We start from the raw sequence: 19205 nt of genomic DNA on the forward strand, positions 1-19205 counted from the left end.
GAGAGGCTCCCCGCCCTCGTTGGCACCGCGGCGCTCGCTCCGCCCCGGCCATTTCCGCCGCTGCGCAAACCCAGAGCCTGCGGAGGGGCGTGGCCTCGTTGGAGGCGTGCCCCGGTGTGGGGTGGGGCCTCGTGGGGGCGGGGCCAGAGGCCAGAGGCGCAGCCTCAGAGCCACAGACCCGCCGCTGACCTTCGCTAAATAACCATCTCCGGTGTCCGGGGCGAGCAGGTGAGCCGGGGGACGATTTGGTGGCACTGTGTTGACCGCCCGGGACTGCTTATCTCGGAGTAGGCCTTCCTTAAAAAGCACGGATGGCCTTAGGGAAGGGGCTTAGAGGACAGAAGCAAAAACTGGGAATAACGAGTTGGTTTTAATGGGTTCCAAGACATTGCTATGTACTAACGATTTTCTTTGTTTAAGGGGGAAAAAAAAGAAAGAAATATTGCCAGAAAAGTGAAGTGATCCTTTGGAGGGGGAGGGGAAGGGCTGGGGCCTTGTCAAGATCCTAAGGCGTGCTCCTGGGAGGCTTTTAATAAAACTTTCCAGGTCATCTATACCTTAAGGGAGAGACTCTTCGATTTTTAACAATAAAACCACCGCAGAAGCCGGAAAGACAAGCTGACTATAAGCACACTGGAAATTAATGTTTACGACTAGGAATTCCTGCAGTTTTTACTTGTTCTCATTCTCTAACTTTGCACTTCCGTCGTGTTGAGAGACGTTTTATTTCTCCAGAATTGGTGATGACCCAGTTGAGAAACTGTGTTTACAACGTTGTTACCGTTGAGGTTTGTGGGGGACAGAGTTGGGCAATTGCTGTGCTCTGTGATAAAGATTAGGCTTCCCTTTTATTTCCTGTAAAAAGAGTTCTTAAGGAGGGCTGGCTTTTGGTTCCGAAGTTTCTGAAACAAAAACAGATGGTGGGGGAAGGGAATGTAATTCTCTTGCTTTTCTGTACTCTTTATAATCAGATAGTTCCTGCTGACCTCCCAGCAAACTCCTGACACCATTGAGGCCTATGCAAAAATCATTTGCTACCTGCTGAGAAGGGAATTTCATTCCAATGATGGAGATTCCTTTTTGAATCCTAGCCACAAGGGAACCAAATTGTGCAACAAAAGAGAAACTTTTTCTTAAATTCCTGCTCAGTATGATGTCTGCTGTTCCACCAGTAAATCACTAATTTAGATCTGCCCATAATACCACAGTCATAAACCCCAAAGTAAATTAGTTTCACTACTAGAGTAAAGGAAATGTTGGGAGAGCAGTGATCTGTTGCTTTTATTATTGCAAGGACAAGCAGTCCCCTTAATGATCAGATGGATTTGTGATTTTGTTTACATGTCCTTTTTTTCTCAGTTCCCTTTGTATAGTCCCATACCAAAAAAAAAAAAAAGAAGCAATGAGAAAAATTATTTGACAATACAGACAGTATAGAAATAGAGGTTGAACTCTTATCTATTTTGAATCCCTCCTTCAGTGGTACAAACCTTTTGAATAGGGAGAACAAAAAGGACACAAAAACAAAATTGAGAACATTGAAAGCAAGCAGATACCTGATAAAGAGTTTCACAGACTCAGGAGTGACAGAGAGTAGGTGAGTCTGATTAGTGGACACTGCACACTTATGGGTATGTCAAAGTGAAACCCTTTTCTACAACTAAGCAACGCTAATACGGAAAAAAAGATTTATACCAAAAGTTATATTTTTAAAAAAGAAGAAAAGAAGATCTGTCTAGGGTACCACACCACACAGGTACAGTTTGAGTAGCCCTTTATCAAAATGTTTAGAAATAGAAATGTTCCAAATTTGGAGAGTATTTCCACTAATTTTACTGATTAAACATCCTGAATCTGAAAATCCAAAATCTGAAACATTTTAAACATCATGTTGGCTCCTAAAAATTTCTGGATTTCAAAGCATTTTGAATTTTACATTTATAGAATAGGGATGTTTAGCCTGAAATTACACCTCAATTTTCCAAAAGAACCCCAACCACCTCATACTACAGTGAGGCAAAAAGCCTCACCACATTCTTAAACTTCTGATCTGAGTTTTTGGTTGGTTGCTTGGTATTTACTTTTGAATCTGAACAGATAAGGATCAATAAGCTCTAGCAATGACTCTAATTTGGCTTTGATTTGAAAATTAGGGTCTAATTTGAAAGAAGCCAAAGCAAGTCAATAGGAAAATTGACTTGAGAGTAACAGATTATGCAATAAATAAGATAGAATATTATACTCATGAAATAGGAACAGAATAGTACGAAAAAGAACACCTAAGAAAGAAAAGGAGCTCCAGAGAATGAAAGACTTAACAGCAGGAAAAGTAAATAGAAAAGTAGATGAAAGTTAGGATAATCGCTCTTTTTTTTTTAAAGCAAGATTAAAACTAGGTAAAGAGAAATTTTAAAAAGGTGAGAAATGCATAACAGCAGTCATGAATAGCAATTTCATAAGTAAAAAATAAGTGAAAAGAAGAGGAAGAAAATTAAAAACTGATGTGAGCATCTGATAGGTAGTAGCTAGCCATGAATAATGGTGATCAGCAAAGAAAACCTAACAAAAATTGAGCCCTGCGCCAGTGGCTCACACTTGTAATTCTAGCTACTGAGGAGGCAGAGATCTGAGGATCGTAGTTCAAAGCCATACTGAGCAGGAAAGTCTGTGAGACTCTTATTTCCAATTTTGCACTAAAAAGTGGAAAGTGGAGCTGTGGCTCAACAGGTAGAATGCTAGGCTTGAGCCCAAAAGCTCACTAACAGTGCCCTGGCCCTGAGTTCAAGCCTCAGAACCAACACACACACACAAACTTTATTTGAGGTCTCTACTCCTTAAAGAGGAAAATTGGTGACAGCAGAGAGACAAACCCATGACCATAGGAGGAATAGTTCACAAGGTCCCTTAAAGAAAACATTGTACTGTAATTAAACTTCCTACCCACTAATGACCTCAGACCTGTAGAGTAAACCCAGGGGTAGGAATTTCTCACCAGGCAACATAATAACTGTTCTCAAACTCCATCTGCTAAAACTGTTATTCTCCCTCTAGAGATAAGCCACTTGCAGTCTATTGAAAGTATATTTGTAATTGATACTTCAACTTTTTTTGCTGCCACAAAGTAACTGAAAGCAGAAGCAAAGCCTGACATCTCTGCCTACATTTTGCATTTGTCATTATTCCAAGCCATTCCTGGCCACAGTCATTTTACAGTCACTTTGGGTTCTGGGAAAGACAGAACTGATCAATGACATTTCTATGAGGAGGGACTGAAACTAACCCTAAGAAACAACAGATTTTGCAGGGCAGATAAATCCTAAGTGAGGACCACTACATCGAATAACCAGGTTGCACCCTAGGGCTGGAAGAGCAATCTGCTCAGAGAAACCAGATTGTTCTCAAGTGATAACCTCAATCAGTAACAACTTTTCTGGAACCCAGGAGATCCAGCACTAAGAGAATGATCAGCCAGGTTATACCTGTAACTGTTGACTCCTTATGCATAGCTTTTGCCCCTGCTTGAATTTGTGGTATAGCAAGAAAACTGAGAAGCTACATTTTGAAAGTTCAAGTTGGGAGTCTTTATTAAAAGGCTAGTGACAGCATAGTGAGCTCCTGTCTCAAACACCAGCAGCCAAAACAGCTTGCACCAGGCTTTTTAAGACAACCACATGTGTGAGGTAGAGACCAAACCTTAACGAAAGCAGACATTAGGACAGAGCTCAGGTACCAGCAGAACTTTTCAATGTAGGGAAGAAATGCCTCAACCTCCCATATAGGGAAAATCTTAGAAGCTACAAAATCTTAGAGGCAGGTGATTCAAGCCATTTAGAGAGGTAATAAGGCTGAATCAGCATTCTCTAAGCAAAGTTTTCCTAAGGCTGTGCCTTCCTCATTTCACTGAAGCTGAGCCATCTGTGTACAGTGAATGGCCTCTCTCACCTCTAGGCTTTTTAGCACTAGGTGGAGAGCAAGAGGCACCACAGTGGCTATGAGAAGTTACTTAGACTCTGCCTCCTTGAAATTCTACCCTCATGCCTGTGCCTCAAAGATTGCTGAGCATGACCTAAAGTACCACCTTCCCATCGCAAGATACCACATAATCTGTCTCCTTCCTCTGCCCTTCATCACATCTCTGATATACTCCCTTCCTAATAGGCTTTCCTCTCACTTTCACTGCATGTCTCAACTTGTCTGAATTCTCCACTCACCTAGCCAAAAGCACTAGGGTAGATAACTACACTGATGTATTACTCTTTTGCCAACACTCCAAGATTTCATGAACTTGGCCTGATAGAGGAACATAGCCCGAAAATAAGGCATAGGATTGTGAAATTGCTCAAACAAAGGGGCAAAGCAAAGATGTGAGGGCAGGAAGAATTGTTACATGGCAAATATCAGGATCAGTGTGTCTTTCAATTCAAACACTAACCATAGAGGCTCAGCTATGGTGGAACAAGTCCTTCAAAATCACAAAAGAAATTATTTCTAACCATCAACTCCATAGAAATGTTCATCAATTAGCCTAGACATTTTATTCATTCAAGTGCCAAGAAAAAAAAAATGCTGGGCACTGGTGGGCTCACACCTGTAATCCTAGCTACTCAGGAGGTTGAGATCTGAGGATTGCTGTTTGAAGCCAGCCCAGACAGGAAAGGCCATAAGACTCTTCAGTTAATCTCCAGAAAACCAGAAATGGAGTTTTGGCTCAAAGGGGTAGAGTGCTAGCCTTGAGCAAAACAACTCAGGGACAGCACCGAGGCCCTGAATCCAAGGCCCACAACCAAAAAAACAGACACAAAAATGTTTTTTTCCTGTACATCTTCTCAGGAAGCTGAGGCAATGTGGTTCACTAATATAAGGATGTTAACCAGAACAACAACAACCAAAACAAAAACCCACAAGAAACTTGGGATGGAGGTGACAGAGATGCAGTCAAGAAGGAATTCTCCAGGGTCTAGGGTCAGGGTAGAGATTAAAAAATGGTAGGTATCAACCAAGAGTCAAGACCATCCAAGGTAGGCCAGATGTAGCTTGTGCCTGTAATCCCAGCTACTCTTAACAGGCAGAGACAGGAGAGTTACAGTTTGAGACTAGCCCATAAAAGCTAACAAGCTGCAATGAATAAGCCAGGTAAGGTAGATCATGTCTGTAATCCTAGAAACATAGTTAGGATTGTTGTCTGAGGCTACCTGGGCAGAAGTGGGAGACTACCTGACAAAATGAAACCAAAAAGGCCTAGGGCATGACTAGAGTAGCTATTGCCTTGCAAGTACAAGGTCCTGGTTCAAATCCAGGAGAGTTTTCCCAAGAAGATGAAACTGATGACTGATAAGGTTGAGAGTATATTGCTCATGGTTCAATTTATGGTAAAGATGATGTACAGATGAGTTACAGTTATACAACTCATATAATGAGTGCATTTCTTTTTGAACAGTGTTACCCCTCCCTCATTTTCTCCCAGTATTTTCTCTCTCAACCCCTCCCCCGGACAAGTTGTATAGCTCATTTTCAACACACTGTCTAGTGTCAGTGCTGCATTTGTTCACCCATATCTTTGAACTCTCCAAACTGTATGGATTGCAACACTGCTAAAACTTCTATAAAAGCAAATATAATTTTAAAAGTATAATATGCTAGAAGAATTCTAAACTTAGAAAATTTATAAACTGGAATGCCTAATATTTTGTATCTTCTCCTTTTTTTTTTTTTTTTTTTTTGGCCAGTCCTAGGCAGTGAACTCAGGGCCTGAGCACTGTCCCTGGCTTCTCTTTTGCTCAAGGCTAGCACTCTGCCACTTGAGCCACAGCACCACTTCTGGCCATTTTCTATATATGTGGTGCTGAGGAATCAAACCCAGGGCCTCATGTATATGAGGCAAGCACTCTTGCCACTAGGCCATATTCCCAGCCCCTCTTCTCCTTTTTTTTTTTTAAACTTAAGTCAAAGTTATACATTCTGTTCCACTGTTGAAGTATAATTCAAATTTTAAGGTATATCCTAAGTATACGATAAGCCTCTATCACTAGACTTGATGAAAAGTAATTTTATATGGCTTTTTAGGGAGTTGAAAGCAAGACTGCCAAGGATAATAGATTTTTCACTTAGCTCACCAATAGTTGCAATGCCTTTATCTGACCACTTTGCAAATGTTTTCTATTCAGGATTGGAGACAGAAGTGTCCACAAACAATGGGTGATATAAAAGCATCACTTGATATTAAAGAGTTCCCTGATTCTGAGGTATGTCAGACCCGAGTGTTAACCCTGGAAGAATGGCGAGACAAGTGGGTGACCGGTGACACTGCATTTCATCAAGAAAAAGGAAATCAGTAAGACATATTTCCTCTGTGGCAGAAAGGCTGTGCCAAAACTGAAATAGAAATAATAACAAATGTACAATGTTAGGTTGATATTTAAGAAGTACAGTTTGACTTTCCCTATTACATAGCATCACAGAAATCCAAGTGCATCTATGGCCAATTGGTAGTATGGTTTTCTTTCCTGTTGCATAATGATTTGACTTAAAAATACAGTTTCTTCAAGTTAATGTGTGTGTGTGTGTATGTGTGTGTTTCATTAAATATACATACACATTTTTCACATATATATATTTCCTAATATATATGCTGACCTGACCACTTTCCAACAGCATGTGTTCTGATGTTAAAGTATTTCCTATGAGGAGTGGGGTTGTGCCTCATGTGGTAGGACCTGAATTCACACAAGAAAAGTAATATGTAAGTAGTGAAGAAGAGACTTGGAGAGAAATTAACCAATGGGCTAGGAAACTGCATAGCATGTTTAGTAGCAGAGCCATCTTTGAAGCAGTCAGGATACAGGATGGGACCAGTGCGGATTGTAATAGTATGATAATAGAATGATTATAATAAAAGCTGATCATGGTGGATGGACTTTATTCCAGGTAAACACCTCATCCTCCCAGGAGACATTTTTGCAGAGTAGCGGTTAAAGCATCCTCAAGAACCAGGGTGTGCGCTCCTATATACTATGCGGTCCTTGGAGCCTGGCCTCTTTGACTTGCATGTGTTTTCAAGGCTAATCCATATTGTTGTTTGAATCAATACTATTTTTTAATTTAAAAAATTATTTTTATTTGGAAATGCTAAAAACAGAGGGGTTGCAGTTATATAAGTAAGGCAAAGAGCACATTTCCTTCCTAATAATGAATAAGATATTCCATGGGTGACACATTTTGTTTAATCCATTCATCAAATGATAGAAATTTAGACTTTTTTAAATATTATGAATAAGGCAGTTACATGAATATTCATGCATAAGTTTTTATATAATCATGTGATTTCAATCATAGCATAATTATTAAGTTAGATAGTAACTTTATGTTTAGCTTTTTGAGAAACATTCAGCCTGTTTTCTGAAGTGGCTAAACCATTTTACATGTGCACTAACAATGTATGAGAATTCCAATTTCTCTGTATCCTTGCCAACACTTGTTACTGTTACAGTTTTTAAGTTATTTTTTGTCAAGCACATAGAAAAGATTACTGAGTATCCTTTAGCTTCTATTTTATTTATTTTTCCTTAGAAGCTGCAAAAATACATAATTGGAAAGGATTAAATAAAACTGAAACTTTCTACAGAAAAAAAAACACAAAACAAAACAGGGTGTGGTTCTGATAGGGATGATCTTAACCACTACACTACCAAGGAAATGAACTACAGGAGTTAAACTTATTTAGAGAATTTTCCATAAAATAAACCTTGAAAAATGTATGGGTCCCAAGGGTCCCTTTCCATGCCATTTTTTAAATAAAAATTTGGAGCTTAATATAGAAAATTTAAAACATACCTAAGGGGAAAGAAGATATTTTTAAATTTTTAATTATTCATCAGAAAAACCCAAAGTGTAAGTCAAATTTACCACTAACTAGCTGTGTGACTGAGCAAGTTCTATTTCATTATGTGTAAACTGAGATTATAATAATCAACATTATATACACATTAAGGTTGGTGTAAGGTAAAATAGTATGGGAAAGGTTCTTAAGGTCATACAACCCTGCTCCTTATATGCATTGAGGCTAATTCAAACAAACTCTGTCATACTTTTTTATTTTCCTTCCCAGGCTATTAAAGAAGCATCTAGAGACTTTTCTTAACGACCAGAGTGGACTGAGGGTATTTTTCCCTCTTTGTGGAAAAGCAGTGGAGATGAAATGGTAGGAGCAGATAACTATTAGCACACATGTCTTTAATGACTAATTCTTTGAATATTTACATGATGTAGGTGAAAAAAATATATATTCTCTGAGAATTTTTTTTTGCTTTGTTTCTATGCCATGCTATGGTAGGCTAAGCCTCCTTATTTCTCTGCACTGCTGGGAAATAGAAATATAGGATGACATCTTTGTTTACATTGTATAACTTAAAAAATGTCTAAGTAATTTTAAAAGTTGCTAAATGCCAGTGTGTCAGTTACCTAGGAAATAAGAAAGACAAGCTAGTGTTTTTTTCCTTTGTTTTTATTTAACTTGAATAATAAGACAAGGTACAATGTATCACTGTAGCGATGGGGGCTCCCCTCTGCTCAGTTGTGGTACATAGGAGGCACAGTTAGTGCTGGTCTTGTTTTGAGAATATGTGTTTGGTTCTAACTCAGTTGACAGATTCAGGAACAACTTGGGCAGCCTGGAAAGCTCACATTTACTTATGTGTGATGTTTGTCAGCAAGAAACATTAGATACTCACAGAAAAAGATGTCAAGCTGCGTATCAATACCATTTTAGTACTATTTTCTTGTGAGTCCAAAAAGTGTGAATTCTACCATTATAAACCTTACCAGGAAATAAAAAGTGGCAACTAGATATACATGGTAATAAAATACATTTTTGGATGTATATTGTATATAAGTAGAAATCTATGAAGTTGTTATATATTTGGATACTAATGTTTAAACGTTGTGTGTTCCAACAGTAGTTGTGAGCCACATGTGACAATCTATGTGTTTGTTTCCCTTTTAAATTAAGTAGTGCTGTGGCTTAAATGGTAGAGCACTAGCCTTGAGCAAAAAGAAGCTCAGGGACAGTGCCCAGGCCCTGAGTTCAAGCCCCAGGACTGGCAAAAAGAAAAAGAAAAAGAAAAGAAAAGAAATTTTCATCACCCTAGAAAGTTTTCCTGGACAGCACTAATTTAGGGGAATTGAAAAAAACATTTCATCCAGTCAAATATATTTATATTAAATCAGCAAGCTAAGATATAACTTTCCAAATTTTAATTGTTTACCTATGGCCATATAAATTGATTCTTCAGAATTGCAAATAACATGAGCTTTAAGAAAATATAGGCTGCTGGGGATATGGCCTAGTGGCAAGAGTGCTTGCCTCTTATACATGAGGCCCTGGGTTCAATTCCCCAGGACCACATATACAGAAAACGGCCAGAAGAGGCGCTGTGGCTCAAGTGGCAGAGTGCTAGCCTTGAGCACAAAGAAGCCAGGGACAGTGCTCAGGCCCTGAGTTCAAGCCCCAGGACTGGCCAAAAAAAAAAAAAAAGAAAGAAAAGAAAATACAGGCCCACTATTTTACATGGCCAGGAAAGCTCGTGAATCATTTAAAGAAAATACTTGGGGGTGAGGGCTCAATAGCTCAGGGGTTAGAGCACTGGTCTTATAAAGAAAATACTTGAGCTTTTTTGCCCTGCCCTCTCCTAATGCCCTCCCTTCTTTCTCCTCCCCCTTGTCTCCAACTTTGGACTGAACCCAGGGCCTGGCATGTGTTCTGCCACTGTGCTATATTTCCCATGTCCAGTAAAGAAAATATATGATTATGGCACCACCTCTTTATTTAGTAGGATATTAGAAGTGGAAATTTGTGACTATGATCTTGTGCAGGTTGGCAGACCGGGGCCACAGTGTGGTTGGTGTGGAAATCAGTGAACTTGGGATACGGGAATTTTTTAAGGAGCAAAACCTTTCATACTCAGAAGAACCAATCACAGAAATTCCTGGTGCCACGGTATTTAAGGTGTGTTTTGATTTGGGCAAATGATGATTTCATAACTCTACGAGGTTTTCCTCAGCATGAGTAAGTATGTATACTATACTAGGACCCCCATAATAGCACACAGAAGTGCTGAGACATTATATATGGCAAGAAGCTCGGGATTAACAATATATAGCTGGGTACCAGGGCCTCCAGTCTAATAAACCTAGCTACTCAGGAGGCTGAGATCTGAAAATATGTTCGCAGACAGCCCAGGCAGGAAAATTGATGAGAGTCTTATCTCTAATTACCAAAAAGTAAGAAAAGGAGATATGACACTGACTCAAGTGGTAGGGTGCTATCCTTGAGCAAAAAAAGCTTAGGAACAATACCCAGACCCTGAGTTCAAGCTCTAAGATGGATGCGCACACATGCGTGCACGCGCACATGCGCACACACATGAAACCAGTATAAAAACTATCCCAGCCTTTGGAAGGCTGAGGCAGAAGGACTGTGAGTTCAAGTCTTGACCTGCGCTATATACTGAGCTGAAGAACTCAGGGACAGAGCCCAGGCTCAGAGTTCAAGCCACACAACCGACCAAAACAAAAACAAAGGAACTGTCAAACTGTAATGGAATTATTAGTTGTGTTGAATATGTGTTCTCTACCTCCATGACTTTACTTGGGTCTGCTTTTCTTTCCTTCATCATTCAAATACTTCTAAATTAAGTAGAATTTTTTTTCTTTCATTGTGTCATTCCAGAGTTCTTCAGGGAACATTTCTTTGTACTGTTGCAGCATTTTTGACCTTCCCAGGTAGGACTGAGTCTGTATTAAATCATTATTGAAAAGGTGATGAGCAGGGAGGTTACAGTTACATATGTAAGGTAATGAGTACATTTGTTTTTAAACACTGTTACCCCCTCCCTCATTTTCTCTCATTTACTCCTCCCTACTTGCCCCCCACCAATTGTAAGGTTCATAGCCAACATAGAGTCAGGTGAGTATCAATGTTATATTAGTTCATCCTTTGTCCTGCTGTTTCTGTGATTCCCTTTCCCTTCCACTGACTGATCCAATAATCTTATATACAAGACATGAAGTACAGAAAACTAAGAGAAACCCCCCAAAAACCACTTATATCCAGGATATAATATCCATATTGTTTCCATGTCTTGGAGTTCATGTTGATAAATATGTAGTCCTATGCACTAAAAGTGGGTACTTCCTCGGCAGTGTTGGCCAGGCTTGAATGTCTCATCTCTGCCATCCATTTGTGCAGCATTCATGAAGCATTGTTTTGAGTCACTGTTCTGCAATTAGGACAGCCTCAACTATAAACTGAACATGAATATGAAAGACAGTATTATGCCCCAAGGCAGGAAGGGGCGAGGTAGACTGAGGAAAGTGGTAGCTCCAACCTTGCCCCTACACCTGTAACAAAAACAAAACACAGGGCACAGGAGGTAAGAGCTCATCTCCTGTGAGTTTCTGATACTGGAGCCAAACCAGGAGATGTCACACACTGCCATCTGTCCCTACTTTGTGCTTCCCAGTCATAAAGAAATAAGGAAACTGCTGCCTAAAACTTATTATTAGCTTCTCATACCCAAGTCAGCACAGCCCTGTAGACTGAAGGAGAAGAATCATGAGATTCTAATTCCTTGATGAACTGGACCAAGAACATTTCCATATAGAAAATATTACATTTTTCCCCCTCCTTCTTTCTGATAGGGCAAATATTAGCCAATTTGACAGGATTTGGGATAGAGGAGCCTTAGTCGCCATCAATCCTGATGATCGCAAACGGTAAGTGATTTGATTTTGTTAATTGTGTTTTGTTTTTAGCTGAGTTACAGAAAAGTATACAATTTCCCTAAAAGGACTTGTATAGAAAGCATCACTTCCCTCAGCCTCAGTTTAGTCCTCTACAAAATTAGGACATTTTACCACCAAGACCTGTGGTTTCTTGCCTGCCCTGTGCTAGGCACTGTTTGAAATAATGTGGGCTGATAGGTTTAAATGTACCTTAAAGTTCCATATGTTATATACTGCCTTTATTCTCTTGTGCAGATGAGAAAACTAAGGTCAGCTAGCTCATGGCAAAGTTAGGATTCCAACCCTCAGAGCTTGCTCTTGATCCATACATCAAACTACTTCAAAGGGTAGCCATGGGAATAAAAAGAAATGAAGTATGTGAGCCAGGTGCAGTAGCATAGGCCTGTAATCCTTGCACTCAGAAGGCTAATGCAGGAGGATTGTGACATAGAGGCCAGTCTAGGTGACATAGCAGACTTTGTCTGAAAGAGAGAGAGGAGAAGATGTGGAATGAATGAAGGAGGGAACAAAGGAAGGAAGAGTAGGAAGGAATGAAATAAGGAAATGAAATATATGAAAACAGTTCCAACAAATCAGAAAACACTGGTTATCATTAAATCATGTGTTTGCGATGCTTTCCTATCGATCAAAGTGGCAGTCACCAGATGCAGAGCAAGGGCAGGCCCAGTACATGGTGTACAGCTATTTCCCCAGTGTTTGGCAGAGTTTGTATTTAGCACACAGGAAACTCAGTCAACACTGAATAAGTGAATGTAATACGCTGGACAAAGTGCAGGGAAAATGCACTAGGCCCTGGCAGGCAGCACCTATCTGACCATTAGGTAGAAAGGCCACCGACTTGGACTCTGAGCTGCTTAATTCGTGGTTAACTAGGGACAGTGAGGCCCCACCTGGACTCCTAGGGAAAGCAGCTTGGGCTTGGCTACAGCGTCTGTATCCTCCTTGGTTCCCTGCTCTGCCCCTTCCCTTCCATCTGCACATGTATGTGGGGAGAAGGTGGAAATCATAGCTCCAAGCTCATCATCCTAGATCATCTTTGCTCTTATTATAAAATGACTACTTACTTTGAACCAGTAGAAGCACTTAGCATTTTAGTACTTAGAGTATTACTACAGTACTTCATCTCAGTGCCACCAGTACTGAGATACAGTGCTTTATGTCAGTATCACTACTAATAAACCAATCTAATATATAATCTTAGTATCTAATATACTACTAATATACTAGTATTTTATCTCAGTACCATCTTGGGTTTTTTGTATCTTCAGCTTTGATCAGATATGATTTCCACTATGGCTCTCTTGCATAATAAAAACCAGTGGGATGCTTTTTATATCCCCGCCGCCACCCCCCCCCCCCCCCAAGGCTGCCATGCTCTTATCACTTGAGCCACACCTCCACTTCTGTTTTTCTTCTCAGGACAGTTGTTAAACTGCAGCAACTCCTGGGCCTCAGAGAAAAGCTCCCAAATCCATCTGTGTAATAGAGCTTAAGCATCCTTTCCTTCAGCACTCATAGGTACTCCGGAGGCCACTGCTTTGAGCACACAAAAGCATGACAGTCCTTCAGAAAGTACATGTTCAAGGTCATCCCTCTTGTCCTCCCAGCCCAGGACATCAGGCTGGAAGGAGCCTCTGTGTGTCTTTTTGACCTCAGATCTGGGATCATCTGAAAGACCAGAGGTCAGGGAGCTTCCACTTGTTTCTCCCCACCCTTTCCCAGCCTAGCAAGGAGATCAGGGGATTGTGATTTGCTGAACTCCTTGCTTTCAAAGTGAGAACCAAATGCATGCGATGGCTAGGAGAGGTAACCCTGCTCATGTTGATGATGGTATATGCCATGGACCTTCCTTGTCCCCAGTCCCTTCCAGCCTCTGCCTGTGTAGAAAAAAATGGTACATTTACATTTTTGGTGTTCTTTTTAGTTATACAGATGTAATACTGTCTCTCTTGAGAAAAGAATTCCGCTACCTCCTGGCAGTTTTGTCTTATGATCCAACAAAACATGCAGGTAAACCTACTTTTTCTTTTTCTTTTTGTCTAGTTTCCTGACAATCCTAATGCATGGATAAAATTATCTTTCCTAGTTTATTGTACTGATAGGCATGAAGATAAGTCTATTTTGAACTAATGAAAATCATAATTTTTTTCCTTCTAATTCTTTAGAATTAGACTTATTGACAGGCTTCTTCACTACATTTCCTTTTTTCCTAGGTCCACCATTTTATGTCACAGATGCTGAAATTAGAAGGTTGTTTGGTAAGTGATACTCTTTTTAAATTAGTCAGGTATAGTGATACACAACTGTAATCCCAGCAATGAGGCCAACGTGGGCTGTGTGACATGACCCTGTCTCAGAAAAAAAAACAATTAAATACCAACAGCTGTTTTGATCTGTCATTTCATCTATTAGCATATACTAAAGTATATAAAATTTTAAAGGTAGAGGGGCTGGGGTGTAGCTCAGTAGTACAATGATTGTCTAGCATGCACAAGGCTCTAAGTTTAATTGCCAGAATCAACAAAACATTTTAAGAGTACAGATTGGTTTTTTGTTTGTTTGTTTACCAGTCCTAGGGCTTGAAATCCACCTGTGCGCTGACTCTGAGCTTCTTTTGCTCTAGGCTAGCGCTTGAGCTACAGCTTTACTTCTGGCCTTTTGGTGGTGCATTGGAGATAAAGAGTTTCATGGGCTTTTTCCTGCCTAAGCTGGCTTCAAATGACAATCCTCAGATCTCAGCCTCCTGAATGGCTAGGATAACAGGCGTGAGCCACTTGTACCTGGCTCAGATAGTTTTAAGATTGTATCCTGGAAAATAGATAAATGCCCATAGTATGCCTTTCTAGCTGTATACTATGTTAAAGGCACTTGAAATTTTTTTTAATATTTTTATTGTTACTGTAAAGATGATAGACAGAGGGGTTACAGTTTCATAATTCAGGTAATGAGTACATTTCTTTTAGGGCAATGTCACCCTTTATTTGTTCTTTCCCAGTTTTTCCCTCCTGTCTCCACCTACAAGTTGTATCATTTTCAACATAGTGTCTAGTGAGTACCATTGCTACATTCATTCACCCTTTGTCCCTCCACTTGAACTTTTTTAGAGAGATGTTATATTCATCTTTGCTCTTGGTAATTGTAAGTGAGGATAACAATTTAGAAAATTTCCTCTTAGCATTTTCCCATTTTTATCAGTACGTAGTTTAAAAAACTGTGCCCGTAATTGGACTTGAACTGGAGCTCTCACTTGGCTTTCTTGCTCAAAGTTGTCACTCTACCAGCTTGAGCCACACCTCCACTCCTGGCTTTTTAGTGGTTAATTGGACATAAGAGTCTCATGGACATTTCTTCCTGGTTGGACTTCAACCCTAAATCCTCAGATCTCAGCCTTTTGAGTAACTAGGAATACAGGCGAGAGCCTGTACAAACAAGCCACAGTACACAGTTTTTAAAAAATCATTTAAGACTGGGAATGTGGCTTAGTGGTAGAGTGCTTGCCTAATATGCATGACGCCCCAGGTTCAATTCCTCAGTACCACCTAAACAGAAAAAGCCAGAAATGGTGCTGTGGCTCAAGAGGTAGAGTACTATCCTTGAGGAAACAAACAAACAAAAAGCCAGGGACAGTGCTCAGGTCCTGAGTCCAAGCCCCAGGACTGGCAAAACAAAACAAAACAAAACTCATTTAAGATATCTAGGAAAGCATCCACTAGCATTTTAACTTGTTCTCTTTCTTGCTTCAGGGACAAGATGCAATATTAATTGCCTTGAGAAAGTTGATGCTTTCGAAGAACGACATAAACGTTGGGGAATTGACTACTTTTTTGAGAAGTTATATCTACTGACAGAAAAGTAAAGATCATATAGATGGAATCAGGTTAACATCAATATGATTTTTTTTCTTTGGGCATTTAAAAATGATGCTATAATGAATATAATGAATCTTCAATATTTTTCTCATAAATCATTGCTCAAAAAACACACAAAACGGGGCTGGGAATATGGCCTAGTGGCAAGAGTGCCTGCCTCATATACATGAGGCCCTGGGTTCGATTCCCCAGCACCACATATACAGAAAATGGCCAGAAGTGGCACTGTGGCTCAAGTGGCAGAGTGCTAGCCTTGAGCAAAAAGAAGCCAGGGACAGTGCTCAGGCCCTGAGTCCAAGCCCCAGGACTGGCCAAAAAAGAAACAACACACAAAACTTTGTATAGCTCCTTTACAGAAGAACATATAATTAGAGGGAGCTGTTATACGTGTATGTCTTATAGATTATAAGACGTTTTCATGGAAGACATTTCTTCTACAATTAAAAAAAAAGAAAAGAAAAATGTAATGAATGTAACATAAAATATATCATAGACATTGAAAAACTGACATTTAGAATCCCTGAAATAACACTTTAATAGGATTTGAAATAGTCCACAAAATTATGTAAAGTATTAGCTATTACTATAAACCCTAATCTTACACTCAGATCCTAGCACCTCTTTTCAAGATGTTTTTACCATGTATACTTTTACATGTAACTGAATCATGAAACAGATTAAAATTTTTAATTAAATAAACTAATCTATATGGAAAGTATTTTTTCACATTGTAGGAATAAAATGTTTAAATTTCTGAATCTGGTTGTCCTTGTTTCTTCCTTTTTAATCTTGTTGAAATGAGCAAATGTTATAAAGTAATATACTTAGATCTTTTTGCTCCCCCTGCCCCCGGACATCTGACAAGGGGTGCCTAATAATCAGAATATACAACGAGCTCAAAAAACTAAAATCCTAAAGACTCAGGAACCCAGTTAATAAATGAGCAGAGGAGCTCAGAAGCTTCTCAGAGAAGAAAAATTGGCCAATAAACACATAAGAAAATGCTCAACATCCCTGGCCATAAAAGGAAATGCAGGGCCTGGGAATATGGCCTAGTGGCAAGAGGGCTTGCCTCCTACACTTGAAGCTCTCGGTTGGATTCCCCAGCACCACATATATGGAAAACAGCCAGAAGGGGCGCTGTGGCTCAGGTGGCAGAGTGCTAGCCTTGAGCGGGAAGAAGCCAGGGATGGTGCTCAGGCCCTGAGTCCAAGGCCCAGTACTGGCCAAAAAAAAAAAAAGGAAATGCAGGTCAAAACATTGAAATATGAACAAAATCATGCTGGCAGAGAGGTAGGGATAAAGGGTGGAGGAAGGAACCCTATTACATTATTAGCAACAATGTAAACTAGTGCAACCACCATCGAAAGCAGCTTGGAGATTCCTCAAAAACTAAAACTAGTCTCTAAAAACAAACTGGACTCTGATCCATCAGTACCATTCTTAGTCATTTATCCAAAAGGATACAGTAAATACACTTGGACAACAATGTACATTGCTGCACTATTCATCATAGCTAAATTATGGACACAGCCCAGGTATACTACAAGATAAATGGATCAAGAAAGTGTGGTGTTTTTGATTATACACACACACACGAGAGCTGTGAATCAGGCTCAGAGACAAGGGGCACATGTTTTCTCTCATGTAGAGGATAGATCTAAAATATAAACATGAAAACACAGGACCATATGCATATATACACAAACATTAAAATACGGTATAAAAAGGGTAGATTCCCACAGTGTAACTCTTGAACAATTAACAGACAGTTGAAATAAAGAATATCAAGCAGCTGATATTCTTGTTTTGATATATGTCTTATCTGAGGCTTTGAGGGGATGGGTCTGATGAATGGAAAGAGGGATGGTGGGAAAATGGTCATAATATTCAATATACTTAAGTGAAAATGGGACTAGGTAACTTGGGGGGATGGGTGGGGTTGGGATAGATGGGGAGAAGGATGGAAGGAAACAACACTCATAAGTTGATATGTTGAAACCCCTTTGCATAATTACATAACAAAGAAAATAAAAATAAATTTAAAAATAATATTCTTAGGGCTGGACTCAAGACTGTCCATCATAAAAGGTTAGATTCAGAATTGGTTGGGATTTTTTCATTAGCAATCACATTTTATTACATAAGAAACTTCTCTCTGATGATTATACTGCTTAGCCCAGATTACTTAGGTGGTGTATATTTTTAAAGCTAAGTGCTCATACCCTGGTCATTAATGAAGAGGTTTTTGGACTCCATTAATATCTCTCTAAAGGTAAGCCTTAAAAAATGGAATGACTTGGGAAAAAATTATATTTAGCAAAGTAAGCTAGACCCAAAGAGGCATAAGATGCATGATTTCCCTCACTTGTAATAACTAGGATATGTCTATAAATCTATAAGTGAATCCGATGGATACTAAAACACATAGTTACATTTGGACATAATTTATTAAGCTGCACTCTAAGCATTTGCACAGTGAGAACAAAGGAGGATAGTCTTAGCAGAGGATCTCAATGGCATGATACTTATGTGCATATAGGACCATATAAAATGATGCTTAGTACTGCTGTACCTCAGCCCAGCCTAAGCTCCTATAGCATGTGGAGCAGTGAACAGGACTGTGACACACACTGGACAGAACTTGGGCTTTTCAGAATGTTCCTTACCATGAGTCCCTCTATGTAGCACGGCCATGTCAGACTCTTTAGACGAAATGCATGCCTGAACAGTAAAGCCATCACTGAAGAGACAGATGGGACCTACTGAATCCCAGTGCTCATGAGACAGAGCCAAAAGCAGGAGATATCAAGGGAGAGTGAGAGCAGGAAGGTAGTGGTGTGAGGGAGCACCATCAGAAACATACATGGACATGCTGGTGCCATTGCACAATGCCAGGGATCATTGGATAACAAATTCACAAGCTACATCAATTTTGTTGCCATTGATTTGCCAAGTACTACTGAAGCCACTTGATAGCCTAGGCTGTTGAGAACACAGTTCTTTTATTCTAATTGTAATTACTAACTCTCTGATCACACATTACCCTTTACAATAATATGGAAAATATTGTTTGGCTCAGAAAGGGTTAAAGCAGCTGTAGGCCTTGCTGAAGCAAGAACAGATAGCAGTTACAGATGCAAAAAGAACCACTATAGTGGTCAGATTAAACACTAGTAATGAACCAAGTTTCAGAGCAGTTGAGGCCCAAAGTCACTCTTGGGCAGCACAATTCTGGTTGATGTACCGATCAGACTTCAGGCAGAGTTAATTTCTAGTGCAGAGCTGATTCTTGGAACTATGGATCCAGACAGGTGGCTATTCAAATGGGTCACATCATGCAGAGAACTGAGCTAAGCAGCCAGAGTCATGAGTTCATCCTTGACGCATACAACAGATGATCTGATGTTGGCTTGGTGTGTGCCACTCAACCATGTCCCAGCACTAGGTGACTCTCTTTTTATATGATTCAGTTAAAGGAGTTGACTAAATAACTGGATCTAGTATATCCAACAAGTTTGGGCCTGGTATTTCTAA

At 39.8% G+C, this 19205-nt stretch overlaps 1 protein-coding gene across 2 annotated transcripts; it reads left to right on the forward strand.

Annotated features, from left to right (window-relative positions):
- Positions 1-169: 169 nt before the first annotated feature.
- On the forward strand, positions 170-15791 carry Tpmt (thiopurine S-methyltransferase). 2 transcript variants are annotated; one of them, XM_048348410.1, is made up of 9 exons: positions 170-228; positions 6165-6331; positions 8105-8197; positions 9868-10000; positions 10724-10776; positions 11695-11769; positions 13724-13809; positions 14013-14057; positions 15543-15791. In XM_048348410.1, exons 2-9 carry the CDS (start codon positions 6192-6194, stop codon positions 15653-15655), a joined length of 738 nt encoding a protein of 245 aa, XP_048204367.1. In that variant the 5' UTR covers positions 170-228; positions 6165-6191; the 3' UTR covers positions 15656-15791. The 2 variants fall into 2 exon arrangements, with proteins under 2 accessions (XP_048204367.1, XP_048204366.1); XM_048348409.1 differs by lacking the exon at positions 170-228 and adding an exon at positions 3920-4100 and having other exon boundaries at positions 6163-6331.
- The last annotated feature ends 3414 nt before the right edge of the window (positions 15792-19205 follow it).

The sequence above is a fragment of the Perognathus longimembris genome, chromosome 6 (genome assembly GCF_023159225.1).
Source record: "Perognathus longimembris pacificus isolate PPM17 chromosome 6, ASM2315922v1, whole genome shotgun sequence".
Lineage (NCBI taxonomy): Eukaryota > Metazoa > Chordata > Mammalia > Rodentia > Heteromyidae > Perognathus > Perognathus longimembris.

Coding starts and splice junctions, on each gene's coding strand:
- Tpmt (XM_048348409.1), top strand. CDS start 3,929: ATGGCCTCTCTCACCTCTAGGCTTTTTAGCACTAGGTGGAGAGCAAGA. Junction 8,198..9,867: donor AAAGCAGTGGAGATGAAATG/GTAGGAGCAGAT, acceptor GATCTTGTGCAG/GTTGGCAGACCGGGGCCACA. Junction 11,770..13,723: donor AATCCTGATGATCGCAAACG/GTAAGTGATTTG, acceptor TGTTCTTTTTAG/TTATACAGATGTAATACTGT.